Source organism: Apaloderma vittatum, unplaced genomic scaffold, assembly GCF_000703405.1.
Source record: "Apaloderma vittatum isolate BGI_N311 unplaced genomic scaffold, ASM70340v1 scaffold8185, whole genome shotgun sequence".
In the NCBI taxonomy this organism is placed as follows: domain Eukaryota; kingdom Metazoa; phylum Chordata; class Aves; order Trogoniformes; family Trogonidae; genus Apaloderma; species Apaloderma vittatum.
In genome coordinates, this window is record NW_009715414.1 from 131,010 (window position 1) to 151,176 (window position 20,167).

Consider the following 20,167-nt stretch of genomic DNA (forward strand, 5'->3'; position numbering starts at 1 on the left):
AAATCAATGGAGAAATCCTCCTTCCATCAAATAAAAGACCACTGTGCTTATGTTACCAACAATTATTTTTATTTTCAGCATAATTATTTCTTTCTGAAAATGGCATGTAAGGTCAGAGTGCTTGATTAAATGTCCAGGAACAGAGGTTAAATCATCATAATGAAGAGAGGAGATGCGACCCCTCAGGGGTCTGTACTGGGACCAGTGCTGTTAAATATCTTCATCAATGATATAGACAGTGAGATTGAGTGCACCCTCAGCACATTTGCAGATGACACCAAGCTGAACGGCGTGATTGATATGCCAGAGGGATGGGATGTCATCCAAAGGGACCTGGACAAGCTGGAGAGGTGGGCACATGTGAACCTCATGAGGCTCAACAAGGCCAAGTGCAAAGTCCTGGGTCAGGGCAATCCTCCTGGGGGATGAGGTGATAGAGAGCAGCTCCATGGAAAAGGACTTGGGGGTACTGGTAGATGAAAAGCTGGACATGAGCCAATAACGCATGCTCACAGCCCAGAAGGCCAATAACGTCCTGGGCTGCATCAAAAAGAGCGTGGCCAGCAGGTCCAGAGAGGTGCCTGTGCCCCTCTGCTCTGCCCTGGTGAGACCTCCCCTGCAGTACTCTGTCCAATTCTGGAGCCCTCAGCACAAGAAGGCCATGGATCGGCTGGCGCAGGTCCAGAGGAGGGCCGCAAAAAATGGTCAGAGGAGTGGGACACCTCTGCTATGAGGACAGGCTGAGGGAGCTGGGGTTGTTCAGCCTGGAGAAGGCTCCGGGAGACCCTATTGCAGCCTTGCAGTACCTAAAGGGAGCCCCTAAGAAATATGGGGGCAATCTTTTCAGCAAGGCCTGTTGTGGCAGGACAAGGGCAATGGTTTTAAACTAGAAGAGAGTTGATTTAGACTGGATATAAGGAAGAAATTTTTTACGATGAGGATGGTGAAATACTGGAACAGGTTTCCCAGAGAGGTGGTGGAGGCCTCATCCCTGGACATGTTCAGGGTCATGTTTTAAGGGTTTCTGAGCAACCTGACCTAGTTAAAGGTGTTCCTGCTCTCTGCAGGGTGGTTGGACTAGATGGCCTTTAAAAGTCTCCTCCAGCCCCATGTATTCTATGGTTCTGTGATTTTTTGACTTAGATGATGACATGCATAGTTGGGTTTTGTTGGTAAAAGCCAGCGAAAGCTCACCTTGACATGGATTCTGCAGAATCAGAAGACCAGCAGTGTTGTAAAAAGAAAAGTCATCTTTGTAGAAGGCTTGTTTAATCTTGCATCTCCTTGCACCTTCCACCAGGTAGCTTCTTGATGTCAGCTCAGCGTCGGAGCGCACTAGCTACCATGTACACTCACAAAGTCAGCATTGTGGCTGAATTACTGTGCAAATGCAGAATAATCCAGGGAGGTTAGATCTGAACCCTGCAGAAGCTGGAAATGCTTCCCAGTGCAATGGATTGTCTTTCCGCAGGGCATCTTTTGCAACACTGTGTGTCACCAAGGGATTAGTATGTCATCTACAGCTACCGTAATGCCAAGTTTCTGGACAAATCTGCCCATGCATTTAGCCCTTGGATTCTCCCAATGAGACTAGACGTTTACAGGAGGCAACGATTTAAAACAAAACAAAACAAAAAAAAAGCGAAGAGAGGACAGCGATAGTTGAGGGGTTTTTTTCCCATATAAGATGGAGAAGCAGTTAATCTGAATGACACTGTTTTGTGAAAAAGTCAGCCACCCTTGCTTTTCTAATAATGTTCTCTCATGTTTTCTGTAGGTCCAGCTGCCCAGCGCCAGGTCCAGAATGGACCATCTCCAGATGAGATGGAAGCACAGAGAAGGTAAGTGGAGTTAATCAGTTATAGTAGGGTTCTAGTTTGTAGCTTCGGTGAATGTGCAGTCCTTGTTCACCAATAAGCACTGTTCTTTTTACTTACCTAATTTAAGCTGATTCTGAGTTTTCTGTAATTAATGTTTATGATTCTATAAGGGCTTTTTAAAGGGTGAGGTCATCTGAAGCCCTAGGTAAACTTTTTACTCAAAGGCAGGTGGGAGACATGCTGATGTTCAGAGTTAAAGACAAAACATTTTTAAAAGTAATTCGTTGAGTGTGTGTTTCTCTAGCACATTAAGAAAGCCTAAACTTACCTTGTCATGGATCACCTGATGGGAGTTGACAGTTATATTGCCCAGGGAGCATCTGACAGACCATATACACCCTCAGTAATAGCTTACGCCCATTGTGCATATGGCTACTTCCTATATCATATCCTGTTCCTTTTATGAATGTTTTGTTCTAACCAGGATAAAAAATGAAAGACTGAAGTCATAGCCTTCATCTTGAGACTTAGTGCCATTATTACACACGGCTTTTTCTCTAGCAACTAGGAATGGTCTCCTTGATGTCAAAGGGAGGGTGGGCAGGAGCGTCATATATGCCTGTCCCCAAAACCAAGTTATGAGGTCCATCTCATTTCATCGTTACTGATTCAGCCCAGGTTCCTGTAGCAGCAATAGAAATCCCTTTAGAAGCAGTAGAAATCCCTGTAGCAGCAGTATAAATCCCTGTAGCAGCAGTATCTTCAGCTTTCTTTGCTAAGAATAAGACATACCTATCTCATTCTGCACAAGGTCGTCTAGTCTGACCAGTAGTCCATGGTGTCAGAGCTGGGATGTGTCTGCCTGCCATCGGTGATGTCCCCACCAGCAGCACTGCTTAGCCAGACTTGTGCTTCCCTGTTGAATTATAAATTTGTGCACACAAAAAAAATGACCTTTGTTCCCCATATTCCTGCTCCCTGCAAGTGTGTTCCTGCTACTGTATGAGAAACACCACAGAATATTCTGCCATAACACGTATGAGCTGGTGAGCCTTGCTTCCTCAGGAGTGTGCTGGGGTACAGAAATCGGCAGGACCTGTCACTGCTCCAAGTTTGGTGCTGGCGTTGCTTAAATGGGGTGTCTACATTTGCTTCTGTAATGAGAGGAGAATCATCAAAAGCACAGTTAGCCCTCCAGAGGAATTGGCCCAATGCTCAGTTCAGCTAATAAATAGATTTGTAAGGATTTTAGTGAAATCAGACCTGCAGGGGCACTGTAAGGAAAATGTAGGGGATATGGTTCCCTGCATCTTTATGAATTACTCTGAGTGGCCTGAGATTTAGTAGGGATTTACATATGACCATTAAATGGGTCAGTAGGCAGTGATATTTTGCTCTAGATCTCTAAGATTTACTTTGGGATAGCAGAGCTATCATAAAGGTCAGAGGAGGGATGCCGCCCATCCCGACCGCCCAGCTGAAAGGTCTGATCCAGCCCTTCCTTTAACCAATGGAAATCACTGATTCTTCAGACCATATGTAACTCAGACCCCAAATTTATGTGCCTGGTCTGTATACTTAAAGTGTGAGCATTAGGAACAAAAATTATTTTTTTTTTCATTTGGAGACTGTAAAAGCTTTTGGGTAGGTATTATTCAACTGCTACAGGGCACATAGTTCTGGGAAAGCTTCTTTTCCTCCACTGGACTGGAATAAGCTATAGCAGTAGATGCACTTACATATTACTGCATCTACACTAGAGGATTTTCAGCTTTAATTATGCTGATGCACTCTTTAAGCACAGAGCAGACCTAATTTTAGGCCTAGCCTTTTTTGAACATCTTATAAGCAGGCAAGGAAATGCAGTTATGGAAACTACCCTTCAAATGTTTAAAAGGCTTTTTAGAGACCTTTACACAAATGTTAAAATAATGTATTTTCAAGTCACAGTGTAATTTGTCCCCTCTTACACTTCTTGCATACTCCTTAAGCAGCCTTGTGCCAATCTCAGGCTTTATTTAGTTCCACTGGAATATATTTGACTTCCTACGCGTGTAAGAACTTCTTCTTTTAACACGCGTGGGAGGGTGCATTTGGCAAGTACAAAGTGCTTCTGTCAGAGGGCAGACAGGGCTGGCATGAACCCAAATTGCTTCAAATGGCAGTGGCTGACCCGTGGTTTGGAGAGCACCCCAACCCTGTTATCGGCTGTGCAGCAGCTTTTAACAACTTGGAGATGTCTTGCCCATTTTTCTTTCTTGGTCTGTCAGGTTGGAGTTTCTGAAGTCTGTCCTTCAGATAAACCTAGAATTTACCCCAGGTTTAACAAGGAAAATGTGTGTGTCAAATTGTCTTTCATCATCAAATTTTGCTAATAAATGTCAGGCTAAGTTAGGGGATGCTATGCTTAGGAAATTCTTAGTACATATGTTTACAACTGGAAATTTAGCATTGCAATTGATGCTGTTGCATGTGTTTGGCCCATAACTATTAATTATGAGCCAGGCTATGTACTTAAGTAAAAATTTCTATTTATTTGGTTTAAAGTATCATAGCTTAAATTAAATCAGTTCAATCAGCTAAGACTGTTCCTCAAAACTGTTTCCCCTTTGCACATATAATAATCTGCTCAGATGCCTCTAATAGTTTTCAAGAAATTGCCTATGTTTGATGGATTGCACGTCTTGAACATAAAAGTGGTTTAGGATTGATCCCTCTGCAGTGAAATTGTGGATTTTCCTTTCCCATCTATTGAATTAGAATTGAAAAATGGGAAATTTGTTTTGCAAATTAAGACATCCCTTTTTTCCTACATAATGTAACTTTATTTTTCTGGACTTTTTTTCTTAAAAAAGCTTCAACTGATATGTAAATAAGCTAATTATTTTAAGTTGCAGATGTGGGAAAGTACAAGTAAAAATGTAGTAAGGATGTCTCTCTAAAATATTACATAAGGAGTCAGAATATAAGTGTTGCTTAGGGTTAAACTCACCTTACTGTACAGACCATGAAGTAAAGCTATTGCAGAAAAAAGAAACCTCTATGCAGTTAAGACTGGCCCAAAGATGTAGAATAAATTCAGGGCAAAGTTGGCCTAGAAACCATGGAACTTACTACCAAGTACTACAGTTAGATAACTCCAGAGTTGTGTCTTAGTATTGTTGATACCTTTAGCCCATATCCATGCATGTGGCAAAAAGCCTGGCATATAGTCTAGTTGATAGCTGTCGATCTTTTTAACAAGAGAAATGCCAGGGTGGGTTTTTGGCAGGGGTCAGTGACAACCCTCTCTGCAGAAGAGCTAAAGCGTGCGAGATAAGACCTCTGCTGATAGACCCTGGGAACTGCAGACCCTGGGAAAAGCCTTGGCAGCCCATCTCCCTGTGGGACACCAACCCTGGGCAGCTAGCAGCTCCTGAGGGAAAAGGTGCCAAAAAAGCAGAAGTGCAGTGTTGCAGCCAGAGTTTGTGGAGGAAAGGCGGCAGTCGTAGTCCTCGTGGCCACACTGGCCTGCAGAGGAGCAGCTGGGCTGGGACCTGAGGCACGGGCTGTCCAGTGCCAGCAAGGACTTGATTGTGCAAGCAGGTTTTGTATAGTCAGCATCTAAATGCAGATCAAGCTTCCTCATATTTTCATTCTAACTACGAGTCCTTTGGGCTCCCGAAGACTCAGAACTGCATCATTTTATGTGAGATGCCCCTTACTCTTTCCTTACAGTGCTTATGCACTTTGGGTTAATGACATGAGTGGTTGCTGTGCTCTCCTGGGCCCTGGGCACTGACTCTTCCTCATGCAGAGCCTGTTGAAGAGTTATCTTAAATGGTGCAGGTGCAGGGCAGTGTCGTGGTTACCCTTCCACAGCCCATGCTGTGGCGCCACTGTGGCCAGGGCGAGTGCAACTAAAGCCACGTCCATCCCATGGCATCAGGGTTTCTGTGAGGAACCAGCTCACACCACCTGAGACCTACAGCTTGAGTGCTTCTCAGTGTGTAAAGCTTTTACACAAAATTATAAAAAAAAGCGTAATCACTAAGAGTTTTTTCATTGCTGTTTTAGACAAGTGATGGAGCAACAGCAGCAGCGCCAGGAATCTCTGGAAAGAAGAACCTCTACCACAGGCATGTATCAAACCAAGCAGATGTAGTCTCTCCCTACTTGTCTCTAGGTGTATTTGGCTTTGTGTGCTTATGTACAAGAGCTAGATGGCTAAAAGTGGTTGTAGTTGTGAACAGATTTTAAAGCACTTTCAGCTAGGGACTTAGGTGCTTTCGGGCATACTTGTGTTGTTTCACAGAGGCTCAGGTCTGGCTGTGCAGGTGGAACTTAGCAGGTTTTGCACTTGGCAAAACTTGTACAGATGAGGGGGATTTTAGGCAGACCAAGGGGGCCTGGCTGGGTTTCTCTCACACCCACGAGGAGAGCAGGTAGCACGATCACTGCAAGAGTGACTCCCTGTTTCCAGGAGGTTCCAGCATGCAGGGCTGGTGTGCAGCACCTGCCGGGTCAGGATCTCCCCACTGCTCTGCAGCACAAAGTAAACTAGAGCACATAGGAAAATACAGCTCTAGATGCTCGTCCATGGGGATTTTGTGGTCATGAAGTGACGAGTCTTCAGTGAGCTAAATGGAAAGAAAATATATATATTTAATGAGCTTAAGAAAATCTTCTATAGCACATTAAGTTGCCCTAAGCTGAGAGATGACAGGAATAGCTTCTAACTACAAAGTATGGCTTTGCCTCTCTGAAAGAAGGCAAGCCAAGATGGCCATCTTGTGTTTGGACTTCTGTTTTGAGAAAGTTTTTTCAGTTAATCTGGCCACATAAGTGAAATGTTTTTCCTCGGTTGTTACAACTTCCTAGTTTTTGACTTGAAACCAGCTCAGACGTGCACACATACCTTAGCTAAGGAAGTTGTTGGGCTCTTTCAGCAGAGGTTACTGTAGCCAAAATCCTGCCTCAGCATCTGCAAGGAGCAGGATGTGGCTCCCAGGGCCTTCTGCCTGTCCCCTCCTTGTCTATGAGATGACCACCACTGTGTTCAATATGTCCCTCGCAGCTGCCCCTTGTGCAAGGGTGGCGCTTGTGATCCCCACTCAGATTCACGAAGGGCTTGGAGGACCCTCACTGGCACCAGAGCACACAGCCCATCCCTTGCTGCCAGGGTCCCACTCCACACAGTCCCCCAGTTCTGACGAGGGTTGGAAACCCCCAGGCCAGTGCCTGCACCATCACTTCATTGCTTTGTTGGAGTTTCTATTCGCATTTACTTCACAGTTCCTTTTTTCTCTGTTCCACTTTGCCTCGGTTTTATTCCTTGCCACGTACCCTTCTTATTCTTTTAATTGTCTTTTCTTCTAGTTTCTACCCTTCAGATAAGCGTCTCCTCTCCCCTCTGTCAGCCCCAGTCTCCTCCTCCCACCTGCAGTACCTGCAGTGCCCCTGCCTCTGGTGCTGTGTCCCCACCACCTCCTGATGCCAGCGCTGTCTCTTTGGCACCTGCTGTCCCTGAGCCTGCTTGTCAGTCCTCTTGCAGATCCCCAGGCAGAGCCAGAGAGCTCCCACAGCTGCTGCACAGGCACTCAGCCTCTGAGCTGCCAACAGCCCCAGGTTCCTGCCCTCCAGCCTGCCCAAACCACAGGCCCATAACACCAGGCATCAGGCGAACCTCACTATCTCCGCCACTTCCCCATCCTTTTAACTTTCCCTTCGCCTTTCTCCAGCCTCTCAGGCGCTCTTCTCTTTCATGCTCCCCTCGTTCTTCTGCTTCCTCCACCACAAACGCGCCACCTTTGCAGAGCGGTGACATCCTGCAGCCACGTGGTCCCACCATCCTGCCTGTGATTCCTGTCCCACCTGACAGAGTCAAGGGAGCCATAGATAAAGCAGGCCAGGAGACCTTGGCAAACGTACCTCTGAATGGCCATGATGAAGAACTAGTTGTTATAGGCCCCTCTGGGACCCAGGTGAAGAGTGTGGAAGGGTCCATCTTTCCACATCTAGTAGCTGCACCCTCCTCCCTGCTGCTCACCATCACCAGCCCCCCCGGCTCCTTTGGCCAGGCTCCCTCTCCATCCTCCCATCCATCATCTCGTCCTCCACAGCAGTGCTATCAGCCCATGTCACACTGTCTTCCATTGCCTCCCCCTTACGCTGCTATGTCTGAGGTGACTATGCCCAGGAGGACCCCTCCTTACATGACTTCATCAGCCATTGCCCACTTGAGTAAGTACTGATTTTGAATGAGTTGCGACCTGTAAAAAGCCTTTGCTTTCAGCTAGTTAAAAAGTCCTGTTGGCACTGCCCGTGACCACTAGAAAAAGGGCTGAGACCCAAGGCTACACCTGCTGTACGTGATTTCTGAAACCAAGGTGGAAAATATCAAAAATGCTCAGGGCTGGTCCAGGGACCTTCTGAGAAGAAAAGCAAGGCAAAAAGCAAGGCTTACAGGACGAGGGCCCTGTAGCCGGGCTGTTGCAATGCATATTCTTACTGTATTAGCCCAAAGGAGATTTTTATCATTCAGCAGAATCAAACTGCGTTTGGCAGCAAGCTTTGTACAAAACCTATTTTCAGCTGGTCCAAACATAGCGGATGGGCTCTTCTGAAGCTGGAGGCCAGGTCTGCGGTGGACTTGTCTATGTAGCAATATTGGTAGAGGTTGTGATTTTTATTCTTCTGAAGCAATGTTTCTGTTACCAGCAAAAGATAGAACGTGGATTTTGTTATAGTTACCCAGAATCCCCTGTGCTTTTGTAATTTATTTCTTTCTAGAAATTCTCTTCCTGATATAAACTGCATTTATAGTTGAGGGCTTGTCACTGTATCTGTTCCAGCAAACCTTTTTCACTGCAGGCAAATCAAGAGCTTGGGTCTGCCACTTTGCATATGGTCTTGATTTCTAGTGCTCGTCTAAAGCCTGCAGAGTTAGAACAGTTACGAGTAATGCCTATTTGCAATTCAGATCATACATTTTGTGACTTGGATCCATTCCTGTTTATAACCATATATAATGCTTAAATGATGTGCCTAGAAAAGGAAGAAAACTGATACATTTCCTTTCACTTTCTGCTAAAAATATTACTGCAACCACTGGCGGCTCAGTCCTTCAGCTGATATAAGTCCTTGAAATCTACTTAGTTCAATAAAGTTATTTTAAACTCACATCAGTCCATTATTTTGACTCAATTTTTTGCCTCAGGCTGGCCTCTAATTAGGTGGGTGTAGTTTTGCAATTACAATTAACTGTACCCACAGTGAATTACTAGCTATTATGTTCGTAAACCAAAGAGGGCTTGAAATGTTTAAAGTATTTCTAATAGCAACTATGGTTCATTTCAAGAATGGAATTGGGAATGTGAAATAATGGGAGAAGTAACCACAGAAACAAGGCAGTTGTAAGAAAACCTAGATAAGAAGAAAACCATGCTGCTAATGTTAAAGACAGTTCTGAAACATTCCTCAGTCAAAACTCTCCTGCCTTTCAAAGTAACACTGAACAACAGAGCTCATGATTGTGTATCTGGAGCAGCCTGTTCTGAGAGAGTGTAATGCAGGGGAATATACTTGGGGTGGAATATTTGTTCAGCTGATGAGGCAAAACACTGCAGTGGAGTTACCCACCATCAGCCCCTTCCAAGAGGCTGCTGCTTTGAGGAGCTTTGCTGAACCTTGGGATGCCTGAAGCTGGACTCTCCTGTTGTTGAGCAAGACTGGCTGGGGCCACATACTTTCTCTTTAACAGAAAGGAGGATGTGTCACTGCAGCCCGAGGTTCTGGTGAAAACCAAAGCCCACAGAGTTGGCTGGTGCAGTTTATTATCTCCATGTAGAAAGCTATGAGAGAAACAGAAGAAGGTGACACTTGTGAATTGGGAAGCGTTGCCTGTGTTTCAGTTTTAGCACAGAATAAAACACTAGCCCAGCCATGAAGGAGGGAGAAGGCTCGTTTGTCAGTGACAGGGTCTCAGAGGAGGACACACCTCCAGCTGATTGACCATTGATGCAACCACCGTTACCCATTCTCCTGCGTGTTTGGTGCTTCCCTGCATTGCTCACTGCTCGTGCAGTCAGGTCACGGCCTCGGGAGCAGGAACAGGATTCTGTGTACGTGCCAGAGGAGATGGAGCTTCACGTTTAATTTGTATTCTCTGCATTTCAGGCCCAGCACTTCCACCTGGTCATCCTAGTGGCTCTGCCATGATTCCCACTTCGTCTGGGGGGCCCCCGCCTCCGCCACCCCCCCCAGTCCCTCCACCACCCATGGGAGCTGCACCCCCACCACCCCCCCCGCTGCCGGCAGGCGCCAGCCAAGGGGTTGGCACCGAAGATGGGTCAGTGTCAGGGCTCGCAGCAGCTCTGGCTGGTGCCAAACTGAGGAGAGTTCAACGGGTAAGGAGGTGGCACCGGGACTGCCCGCTGGGCTCTCCTCCTCTGCGGGAAAGCCTGGCACAGCTTGGTGTAGCGGTCTTCAAACCCAGCATGAAATATGGTGAAAGATGCTTCAGCTGACCATTAGGTGAACTTTTAAATGTGAGTTGATAGTCCAAATGAAGCTGAGCAGGAAGTGTTTGGTAGAATTTCTGCCCTTCAGAAAACATTAATTAGGAAATGGCTGCAATTTCTCATGTTGGCAGGATTTCATTACTTCTGTGGAATCCATCATTGTAGTATTAGTGTTTTCAGTCCTTATAAGTGACTAAGACTGCAACATGTTTACAAAAACAGGTATAGACTCTTGAAGCATCATATCAATAGGTATTCACTAAGGTAAGGGTTGCATAACCATGCACAATCTTAATCATGAACAAACAGCACTGTAGAGGGATTTTTTTTTGCCTACCCAGACTGTTCCTGTCCACGTGGATCTTCTTCCCAAGGCAGAGCACATCCTATCTCTGGTTTGGGGCTGTGATAGTGAACACTGTTCATAAAACTTAGGAAAACTAATAATTAAGGGTGTGGTTGTAAATGAAACTTTCCATTAATTCCAATGTTGATTTCTGTCTTAAGCCAGAAGATGGTTCAGGAGGGTCCAGCCCCAGCGGGGTCTCTAAGAGTGATGCCAATCGAACAAGTAGCGGAGGAGGCGGAGGAGGACTCATGGAGGAAATGAATAAATTACTGGCAAAAAGGTTTGTACTTAGGCTTTAAGTAAGTACTAGCTGAGCTCTGCAGCAAACTGTGGAACAAGGTGCTGTCATTCTGGTTAGCAATGGGTCACTTTGGTGCTTCTTTGCAATTGGACACTGCTTAGGTGTTAGTCACTAGTATCGCCTGACTTGTAGCATGGAAGTGTAGGTGTTGCAGCAATGATACCTGGCAGAATTTAGCTATTTAGCTGCCACAGCAAATCCTGCAGTGTGGTAACGTTCAGAGAAATTGATAAATATGGGGCTTTACCATTTTACCGGATGTATTTCAGTGTTAGTATATTCAGAAAGAGTAAACTATGAAAGGAGCTTAGGCAAATTCAGGGCCAAAAATTAAAAACAGAAGTGCAATAAAAGGGCGACATCTTGGCAGGTAAATTGTTATCAGTTCTCAATGTATTTCAGACAGTCTAGCCAAGTTATTCTCCACTAAAGTTGTTCTGTATCAAGCTACCAGCTGTTAAAAGGCATTCAATTATTCCAACTATTTTTGCTTTCTCTTCTCCTCATTCCAGCCATAATGTTCTGTCAGACTGTAACTCCCAAGTTCCTAGTGTTAAATGTTTGTTTCGGTTTTAGCTCTAAAGATTTTTTTAATGTAAGCACAGTGTAAGAAAATGATGAGTAAAATAATGAAGAGTAGGTTCAATTGCATAGCATGTAGAGATAGAGCTTTTAAATAATGTTGACTAGGATAAAAACAGTTCCCAGTTTACAGAGTATGATTGCAAATTTTTTCCCAGACCTGGTCATTTCAGAAAGAGTTCTGACACATGGACTGTGGATGCAAACCTTTGGAAAGCATTACCGTACACAACACCATAAAAAATTGTCAGCAGCATAAAATACCAAATAGCAAATCTTCTCACTTTTCAGAATGAGAATACTTTAATAGCTTTAAATATTTTTTTTACTAATTCACTTTCTTGGTCTATTTTTCTGCTACTTATCAAGACTGACCTTGCTGAAATGAAAGATATCTTTAAGCAAAGTAAGGTTTGGTGACCAGGTGCTGGTGTAACTAGCTCTGTTCAAGGAAGCAAGCTAAATGGACATCTCATATACTTGGATATAAAGGTCCTACAAATTTCTGCACTTCTAGTTTAAAATGTATTCCAGTATGGCTTTTGGTAGCAGGATCTGGTGTCTTCAGGTATTCAGGGTCGAATCCCCTCACTATCTTAACTAAAGCGCCTGTACTGTCATGAGCATCGTGCTGCCTCTACTCTGAGGATAATTGAGCTGCAAATCCTTTCCCAGGGAGTTGACAGCAACAGAATTGTCTCCTAAATTTTGCTTCAAAAACCTGTGGAAGTAATTGGAAATACGCAAGTGTCAGTCAAGGGTGCAGTCTGGGCACATACTGTTAAAGTGACAGTGAGAGGACTTCTTTTGGTTGCAAAACCCTTTTTATGTGTGATGATATAAAGGACAAAATTGGCGCTGTGTTTCACATCATTGCTCTTACCGAGCTGGCAGCCAGAAGGTAAAAAAAGATGTTTTTTAAATCAAGCATGTTCAATACAGAAATCACTGAGTGATGAGCACGGGATCTCAGGGGGCCCTTTTCTGAGCAGAAAACCACATGGTAAGAAACAGGGAATGTGTCTAATACTGGGTAAGTAATAGGGGAAAATACTTCTGAGAACTCAGGTGGTATAAAGTATGGCTCTCTAGACATACTGACCCCCATGAGAGCAGCCCATTGCTTCAGGATTGAAGTGGAAGCAGAATAATGAGCTCTCTCACAAACCATTATAATTTCTAGCCCAGTTAAGTTTGTTGCAGGACATAAATCTAACACTAGTCTCTCACGTTGGCAGATACTTCCCTCACTCAAGTTTGTAATCATTAAGACCTTTTTTTCCTCAGAAGAATCAAGTAAATATTAGAGGAAGGCTGTAAAAATAGATCTAAAAAAATCTTTGCCACTTGCTTCTGAGAGTTGTGCCTCTCCTTGGGAAGCAGGACAGAGTGAGGATCTGAAGTCCTCACTCAACGTCTGCAGGCAGCACCAGTGCTGCCAGTCCTGGGACTAGAGGGCTCAGGAGCTCTGCTGCCTTTCAGTTGGATCTGAGACAGCAATAATCTCCCATCACTCACCAAAAGCACTTGAAAACTCAGGCTAGTGCACTTGTTTCCAGAGCTTTCCCACCCTGGAGGGAGCAGGGTTCTTGGCTGAGTAGAACTGGTGCCTGATCTTTCCTGGTGAGGATGGACCTGGGTTGAAGGGCTTTTCTGACTGTCTTCCCATCACATGGGAACTCTGCCATAGCCCTTTCGCTGTGTGGCAACAGCGGTGCAAGGGGCTGTATGACAGATGGTAAAATGATATTGGAGCTGCCTGAGAACAGTGGCATCACTAAAATGACCAACCCAAACCTCCACAGGTGTTTCTGAGTCACCTGGATGGGTCGGATGGATCCTCAGAAACATCTGTGGGGGTTTGGGTCGGACACAGGAGCCATCACTTCCTGAGCCCTAGAGAGATGCCAACCCTTTATCACCCAGTTTCACACCCAGCTGTGCTTCATTCCTCTGCTTTGACATATTTCCTTATGCTCTGCACCCTGCGTTCCTCTGTTAAATGCCACCTTCTAAGATTGCCCCTCTCCCTGAGTTGTATCTCCAAGGGCTGGAATCCTCACCTCCACCCCAATCCTATGCAACCGGGCATATCCAGCCTTCATTGCATTCCCTAGAATGAACTAAGTAAATAATAACTCCTACCAAAGCCTGAATCAGCCTTCCCACGAGAAGGATGTGTTTCTAGAGAGTTGACTGTGTGTCCTATCTCGTGTTCCTTTGCAAAGGAGGAAAGCAGCGTCGCAGTCAGACAAGCCAGCTGACAAAAAGGAAGAGGAAAGCCAAAACGTAAGTGAAAGACTCCTCACTGTTGTGCTCTTGCAAATACATTGATGTGCTGCCTTGTAAGCCAAAGTCGTGAGCTCATTCACTGTGTGTGGCAGGCAGTGACAAGCAGTGCTGATCCAGGCATGGATTTGCACATTCGGTCAAAAGCTAAGTGTAACTGCTTCCACCTTTCTTGGTAACAGCACCCTTTAACAAGAATTGCTTCCTTATTCATAGGCAAGGTATTGTCCGAAACAGATGAATAGGTGCTTTCTCATGATCTGATCTGAGTATTTTAGTGAAACTGGTAGATTCTTGCCCCTTAGGAAGATGCATTGAACCTTCTGGCAAGTCAACTTAAGATCAAGTTCATGTTTCTTATTTTAAATTTGCAACTTCAGCTAAGTGGATCATTCAGCCATGTGGTGTAACCTCCATGCAAAGCAAGGATAAGCTCACTTCGGACCACAGAGTGCACATAAAGCACATCTTGGGGAGGATGAAGGGGAAGCAGTGTATTAACCATTAGAGCATTCGAAAGTTAATATACATGTTCACAATACTTAGACTAAAATGAGATAGAATTTGGGCAACTTTGGCAAACTTTGATTCATTTCTGTCTTAACTGTTCTGTCTGTCTGTTGCCCACAGAAGCAATTTAACATGAGTTTAGATTTGCCTCAGTCTTTACCCTGAACTTGATATAGCAAGTTTGACTTCAGCATGCAGATTAAAACACTTTCCTACCCATTGAACTGGTAAAACATAGGAGATCTTTCCAGTTTCAAGAAAGGCCACTATGTGTGCTGTGTCCCTTCCCATGTGGAGCTTCTCTGGGCTGCTGCTTATGCAGCTTTCCTGTTGCTAACCTTGTGAAGCCTCTCTGCCATGACTGCAGACTCTCAAAGCATCATGTATGCTTCATATGACCTACACGGAGATATTCCCTCCAAAGACAAAGTAACAGCTGCTCAGGTCTCGCCCTGAGATTTTGTGAGAGTCTGAAAGGTTTGTAGCAAGAGCGGAAATAAGCACTTTGCACTGTTTAAGGAGAAAAGCAGATGGTTTTTGGATGTTCCTCAAGCGGTGCTTCAGGCATCGAATTTGCCTATTGAAGCCACTATGCAACCATTGCTCTTAATCTTTCCCCAAAGCTGGCTTTGAACCATACACTCAGAGATGAAAGGCACCATTTGGCTTCTAACTATTCAGCCTCTGCTGTCTTTCTGCCCCTTCTTCTCTCTCCTTGAAGCTCTGCATTATTTTATATCTCAAGTCAAGCTTTCGATACACCAAACTGTTTAGAATAAGGTGCTTTAGAGAACATCTGTTTAATGTGTACCTTGAGTACGATTTGTGGTGCGAGTATCGTCTATCAAACTGGATGCAATTCTGTTTTCCAATGCACAGTTAATGCTTTGCCTGAGTGTGTTTTGAGGGCTGCTAAATAATATTGACATGTCATATATATCATTGAATGTTTTATGATCTGTCATACACGAATCCCAGAAAAAAAGAGTCCAAATCTGTGACTAGTATTTAGTCTGTTACTTAAGAGGAATATTGCTTGATTTAGTTGCATTCTTTTAGTGTCTGGGCTACTCTTACTGATTCCAGTGGCTGTCCTAGTCTAAAAGGCTGGGAACTGATCTACTGTTCCTTCAGGTGGTTCAGTTTCCATATCCTGGGGGGTTTCTAAATTTGGGAAATGGATGGTTTATATTTAGAAAACAGCAGCCAGCACTTTAGAGGGGTAATTCAGCATGATGTGGTATACAGGGATGAGAATGATTCAGTGGAATTATGAAAAGGTGTCTGTATTAGCAAAAAAAAAAAGAAAAATATATATTTTGCAATGCTAAAGGGGCAGAAAGGTTAAAGTTTAAATGAATTTAAGCCCATACCTTAGCAGCAGTTCCTGTTGGACATGCTGGAAACTTCCTTTTGTACCACCTGTGCTGCAGCTGGTCTCCAGACTAGAAGAGAACCCTGCACTTCGTCTCCTGAATTCAGTAATATCCTGTTTTTCTCTTTGTAGGATGATGCTAGCACCTCTCCTTCACCCAGTACACGAGGTCCCACCCAGCAGCAGCAAAATTCATCAGGTATTAAATCAGACTACTAGTGCTGTAATTGTCTTCTTAGTCTAATCTTTTTCCACCACTCTGGGTTTATCGTCCTACTTCTGAGTGCAGTAGCGGTAACTCACAGAAAAATTCCCAAATGCCTATTGTTTTAAAAATTGTACTCAGCATTCCTTAACCTAGTAGCTTTTTGCAGTGAGCCTGATCTTGTGAGTTACTAGGTGAAATTAAGGAGCCCTCAAAATATGTTTTTCCTATGATGACTTGAAATAACTGTATCTGAGTTGATAAGCTGCAAGTCAGTCACATTCCTCCTTGTGTCAGCCTTGGATTTCATACATATTGAAAGAAATCTCTCCCAAGGGGATGAGTATTTAGCCATTCCAGCTTCCTTTTGGAACAAAGCCATGGTTTGTGTGCTTTGCAAGAGAAGGGGAAAAAGCCAGGAGAAGGGTGCATGTAAATGAGGAACAAGATCTACAGATTTCCTGGGAGTGCCCATGATCTTTTAAAGTGTTTTAGGACCTCACAGAGGAGCAACCTTTGTGCATAAAGTTGTGTGTAATTTAAGTCTCTGAAACAGTTCACTTCATTTTAGACTATTTGCATAGGAGGAGATTGGGTTGATAGTGTTTTCAGTAACAAGGGTTATGTAGTGCAGCTTTTGGGAATGTTCTGCAAGTTAGCAATGTAGAAAACATGAAATAAATTTTCTGTGGATATTTGCATAGTGGGGGTCTCACTGCTTTTTTTCAGATGCACCCACATTTTCTGCCAACTATGCAGATAAAAAAGCTAAGACTTTTAAACTTAAAATACAAATATTGTACTGAACAAAATAAGCCTTGCAGCAATTAGCCTATATTTCCTAATAGAAGTGATTTATACTTTTCCTTCTACTATTCCAGTTCCATGTCTTTTTGGTATTGTTTAACTATCTGGTCCCTCATTAAAGGGATCGCTAAGCAGATTTTTACCAATGCTTTCTTAACAATGTAGGCAACTGTGCTCATTCAGCAGTCCTGCTTTCCTGGACGTTTTGAGTCACTCATCCTCACCGAATGAAAGCAGCTGTATAAGACAAGCAACTTCAGCATGTTTTTATCATTAGAGAAAAAAAAAATGGTAAATTTTCATTTTTGTTTTACAGACTCTGGCAAGAAGCCATGGGAAAGGAGCAATTCTGTTGAAAAGCCTGTATCTTCATTACTTTCTAGGTGAGCTGCACGGGGTGTCTGTGTGCCTGGCTAACAGTTGGGATGGTCATGCTGTCCCTGTGGCACATGCACAACTCATGTCTTGTTTCATTCCATTGCTGTAGAAATCCATCAATGCTGAAGAGCTGTGAAGCTAAGAGCCCCACACAATCCCACGTGTCTTCTAGGTACTGGCTAACAGCCCGGCTTCTTAACTGTCTTGGCTTATTCTTTGACTAAGCCCATCATTCGTCACTAATGTCCATCTTCTGTCACATCTTTTACTCATTCTCTAACAATCTGCTTTGCCTGTTGCTGCACAGTTTGTGAAGGTAAAATGTGTTGTGTCAAAGGCTTGTTCCATGGAAACAGCCTTGTGCTCAGGTGGTCACGGGCATCACAGACATTAATCACACTTAAGCAAGTGGTTAAAGCATCTGTGCTCATGAATCAGAGGCACGGGCTTGGCAACGCGCTGTGCTACGTGGAAGGCAGGTTTTGGAGCATCTTTCTACAACAGGTTCAGGATGACCCTGCCAATAGAAGTTTTCATTTTCCAACCTCTGCAAAAATCTGAGAGCAAAGGCAGAAATGATATGAAGAACTTGCAGCTGGGAGAAGTTATTCCTCCATCCATGCAGCTACAGTGAGTGCATGAGAGAGGAGAGCAAAGCTTGGTGCAATAAGTTCCTAACATAAATCTGTAAAAAGGCCCAGCCACAGACAGGGCATTCAGAAATATAGTGTAAAAAGCTGGCAGGTGTCAAGTCCAAGAAGCCTAAAGTAGCACGCCAGAAGTCCTATCGGTCAGAACAGCCAAGCTGCAGCATCACGACTCATATTCTTACCCATGGAGATCAAGTTAACATTTGATGTTGGATAGCTGAAGAGAGACTTTTTCCAGTGCTGGTCCAGGACCAGCCAGTGTTACTGGAGTACTGGCCACTGAGGCAGATGGATAAGCTAAAGAAGGAGGTAGAACGTAGGTTTACATTTGTTTAGCGATTACTGAAAAGAGATGGCCCTTATTTTATACTGTTAAGTATACAGCACTGCTGATAGTATCAGAGAGAAAGTTGCCAATGGCAACTATCTGCACATACTTGCTGCTGTGTTAAAAATGCTGGAACATGGCCTGCCCATGCTTCAATGTTAGTACAGCAAAATATAGTCTCTTCAGCTCTTCTAAAACCAATGGGACACATTGCTTCTAAGAAATGTATGAGAGCTTTCAACAGATACAGAAAGACCATTCCTTCTCCTTGTAAATGGGATTGAAATGTGGGCTTTTTAAAGCAGCCATCAAGATTTCACCACCTATCTTCTATAATGCCATCCTAGGAGGAGGAGGAGTTCATCTGGAAAAAAATCCATTCTTAATTTAACACTTGGAGTAGTGCTAAGCCTTTGCTTGCTGGAAGGACTTCTGTGGGCAAAGTGGGCCAGGTTTCAAAGCTCTCAGTGGTGACCTGTTTCCATTCATCTTCAGTTTGATGGCATTTCTATCTGTCTTAACTCCCAGTTTAGCTTAAGTTGGTAGGAGACGTTAAGATTTGCCTGAGAAAGATTTGCCTTAGTTGCAAGACTAAGCGTACCCTCAGGAGTGGCAGAATCTCTGCCTGCCCCAGTTTGGGTCCAAATATGATGGTAAAGTTATTTGAAGACTTTTCTGTGAATTATGTAGTATGGTTAATTTTTGAAATATCTTAGAGTTACTGACTAGAAGAGAAAGTCAGGCAGCCCATGCTTCCTAATTTATTGTATCAGCCATCACCACAGTTCATCCCATCATGGAAGACTGAGAACACTCAAGCGTACTAACCATTAAAGCTAGATTGGTTTTGTTTCTGGGTCGAGAAGAAGTGCCTGTGCTACACTGTGCTATCAACAATCTCCACTTGATTCAGGCCTTATAAAGACAGGATTACTGGGTATTATTTTCTCTATAATAATTTTCTAACCTGTATTTTACTATTACACCCAATTAAGCCCGGATGTGTTCCTGTGTGACCTACTGTAGGTGATCCTGCTTTGGCAGGGGGCTTGGACTAGATGGTCTTTCAAGGCCCCTTCCAACCCCTGACATTCTGTGATTCTAGGTGGGCAAGTCAGGGTTGCTGTACAGAAAACAGACTGTGAGAGAAAACCAGACACGTAGCTTGCAAATTCCAAACACCGTAATAAAATACACTGTTAAACAGGCTTTACCGCCTGAAGACATCTCAGCATTTTCTAGTCTGAAATCACTGAGACTCTCAACACCAAATGAAAAATTAAGCTTCAGTGCTGTCTTTGCTCTCCCTCCAGTATGCCTGCGGTAGGAGAAAGCAGCATCTTTGAGGGTCGGGCTGTGCCAGGGGGAGCAGAGCCGTGCTCCGGCTGCCGAACGCTCCTGAGTGGCACAAGAGGGAGCCTCTGGGCCAGCACTCGAACACGGGTGCTCCTGCTCCGGGGTGGATTTCATCCACACCATCAGGTGGGGAGAGCTTAGCGTGTGTGGCGAGGAACTGATTGGCTTTTTTATGCTCTTCTTCCATTTCTCAAGGATGAAGCCAGTGAGCAGCAGCAATGATGTGGCTATGGATGCCTTAGATTTTGATCGAATGAAACAGGTGAGTGAAAAGGTCTTTTGCACTTAAGAGATTTGACAAGCTACCCATTTTCCTCATGCATGCGCTGTACAAGCAAAACAGCTGTTCAGTCTTCTGATTTCCTCTATAACTAGGTGCTTAGAGAAGGGCTAGCTGGTGAGCAGCAAGAGAGCACAGTCTCACTTCTATGTGATCAAGATGTCTGTACAGAAATGTGCAAATAAATATGCCAGCATCTTCTGCGTCCCTGGCCTGGGAGTGCAGATGTGGCTGTTAGTAGTGCTAGGCTCTGATGGTCAGCAGAGGCGGGGGACAAGCACAACCGTGTTAAACTTGCATTTTCTTCCACCAGTTAGAAGGAAATTCTGAGCAGCTGACTTGTGTTTTGTCTCATCAGGAAATATTGGAGGAAGTTGTAAGAGAGTTACACAAAGTGAAAGAGGAGATAATTGATGGTAAGAAAGAGAAAAATTAT

The 20,167-nt window shown here is 44.2% G+C and overlaps 1 protein-coding gene across 1 annotated transcript in view; it reads left to right on the plus strand.

Annotated features, from left to right (window-relative positions):
• The window catches only part of EVL (Enah/Vasp-like), a 127,683-nt gene that overhangs the window by 105,874 nt on the left and 1,642 nt on the right, over positions 1-20,167 (plus strand). The window contains exons 4-13 of the mRNA XM_009869131.1: positions 1,778-1,841; positions 5,877-5,938; positions 9,978-10,207; positions 10,829-10,950; positions 13,782-13,842; positions 15,860-15,926; positions 17,056-17,122; positions 17,227-17,289; positions 19,647-19,713; positions 20,090-20,147. Of these exons, the coding sequence (XP_009867433.1) occupies positions 1,778-1,841; positions 5,877-5,938; positions 9,978-10,207; positions 10,829-10,950; positions 13,782-13,842; positions 15,860-15,926; positions 17,056-17,122; positions 17,227-17,289; positions 19,647-19,713; positions 20,090-20,147 (861 nt within the window). The remainder of the gene's footprint in view (positions 1-1,777; positions 1,842-5,876; positions 5,939-9,977; positions 10,208-10,828; positions 10,951-13,781; positions 13,843-15,859; positions 15,927-17,055; positions 17,123-17,226; positions 17,290-19,646; positions 19,714-20,089; positions 20,148-20,167) is intronic.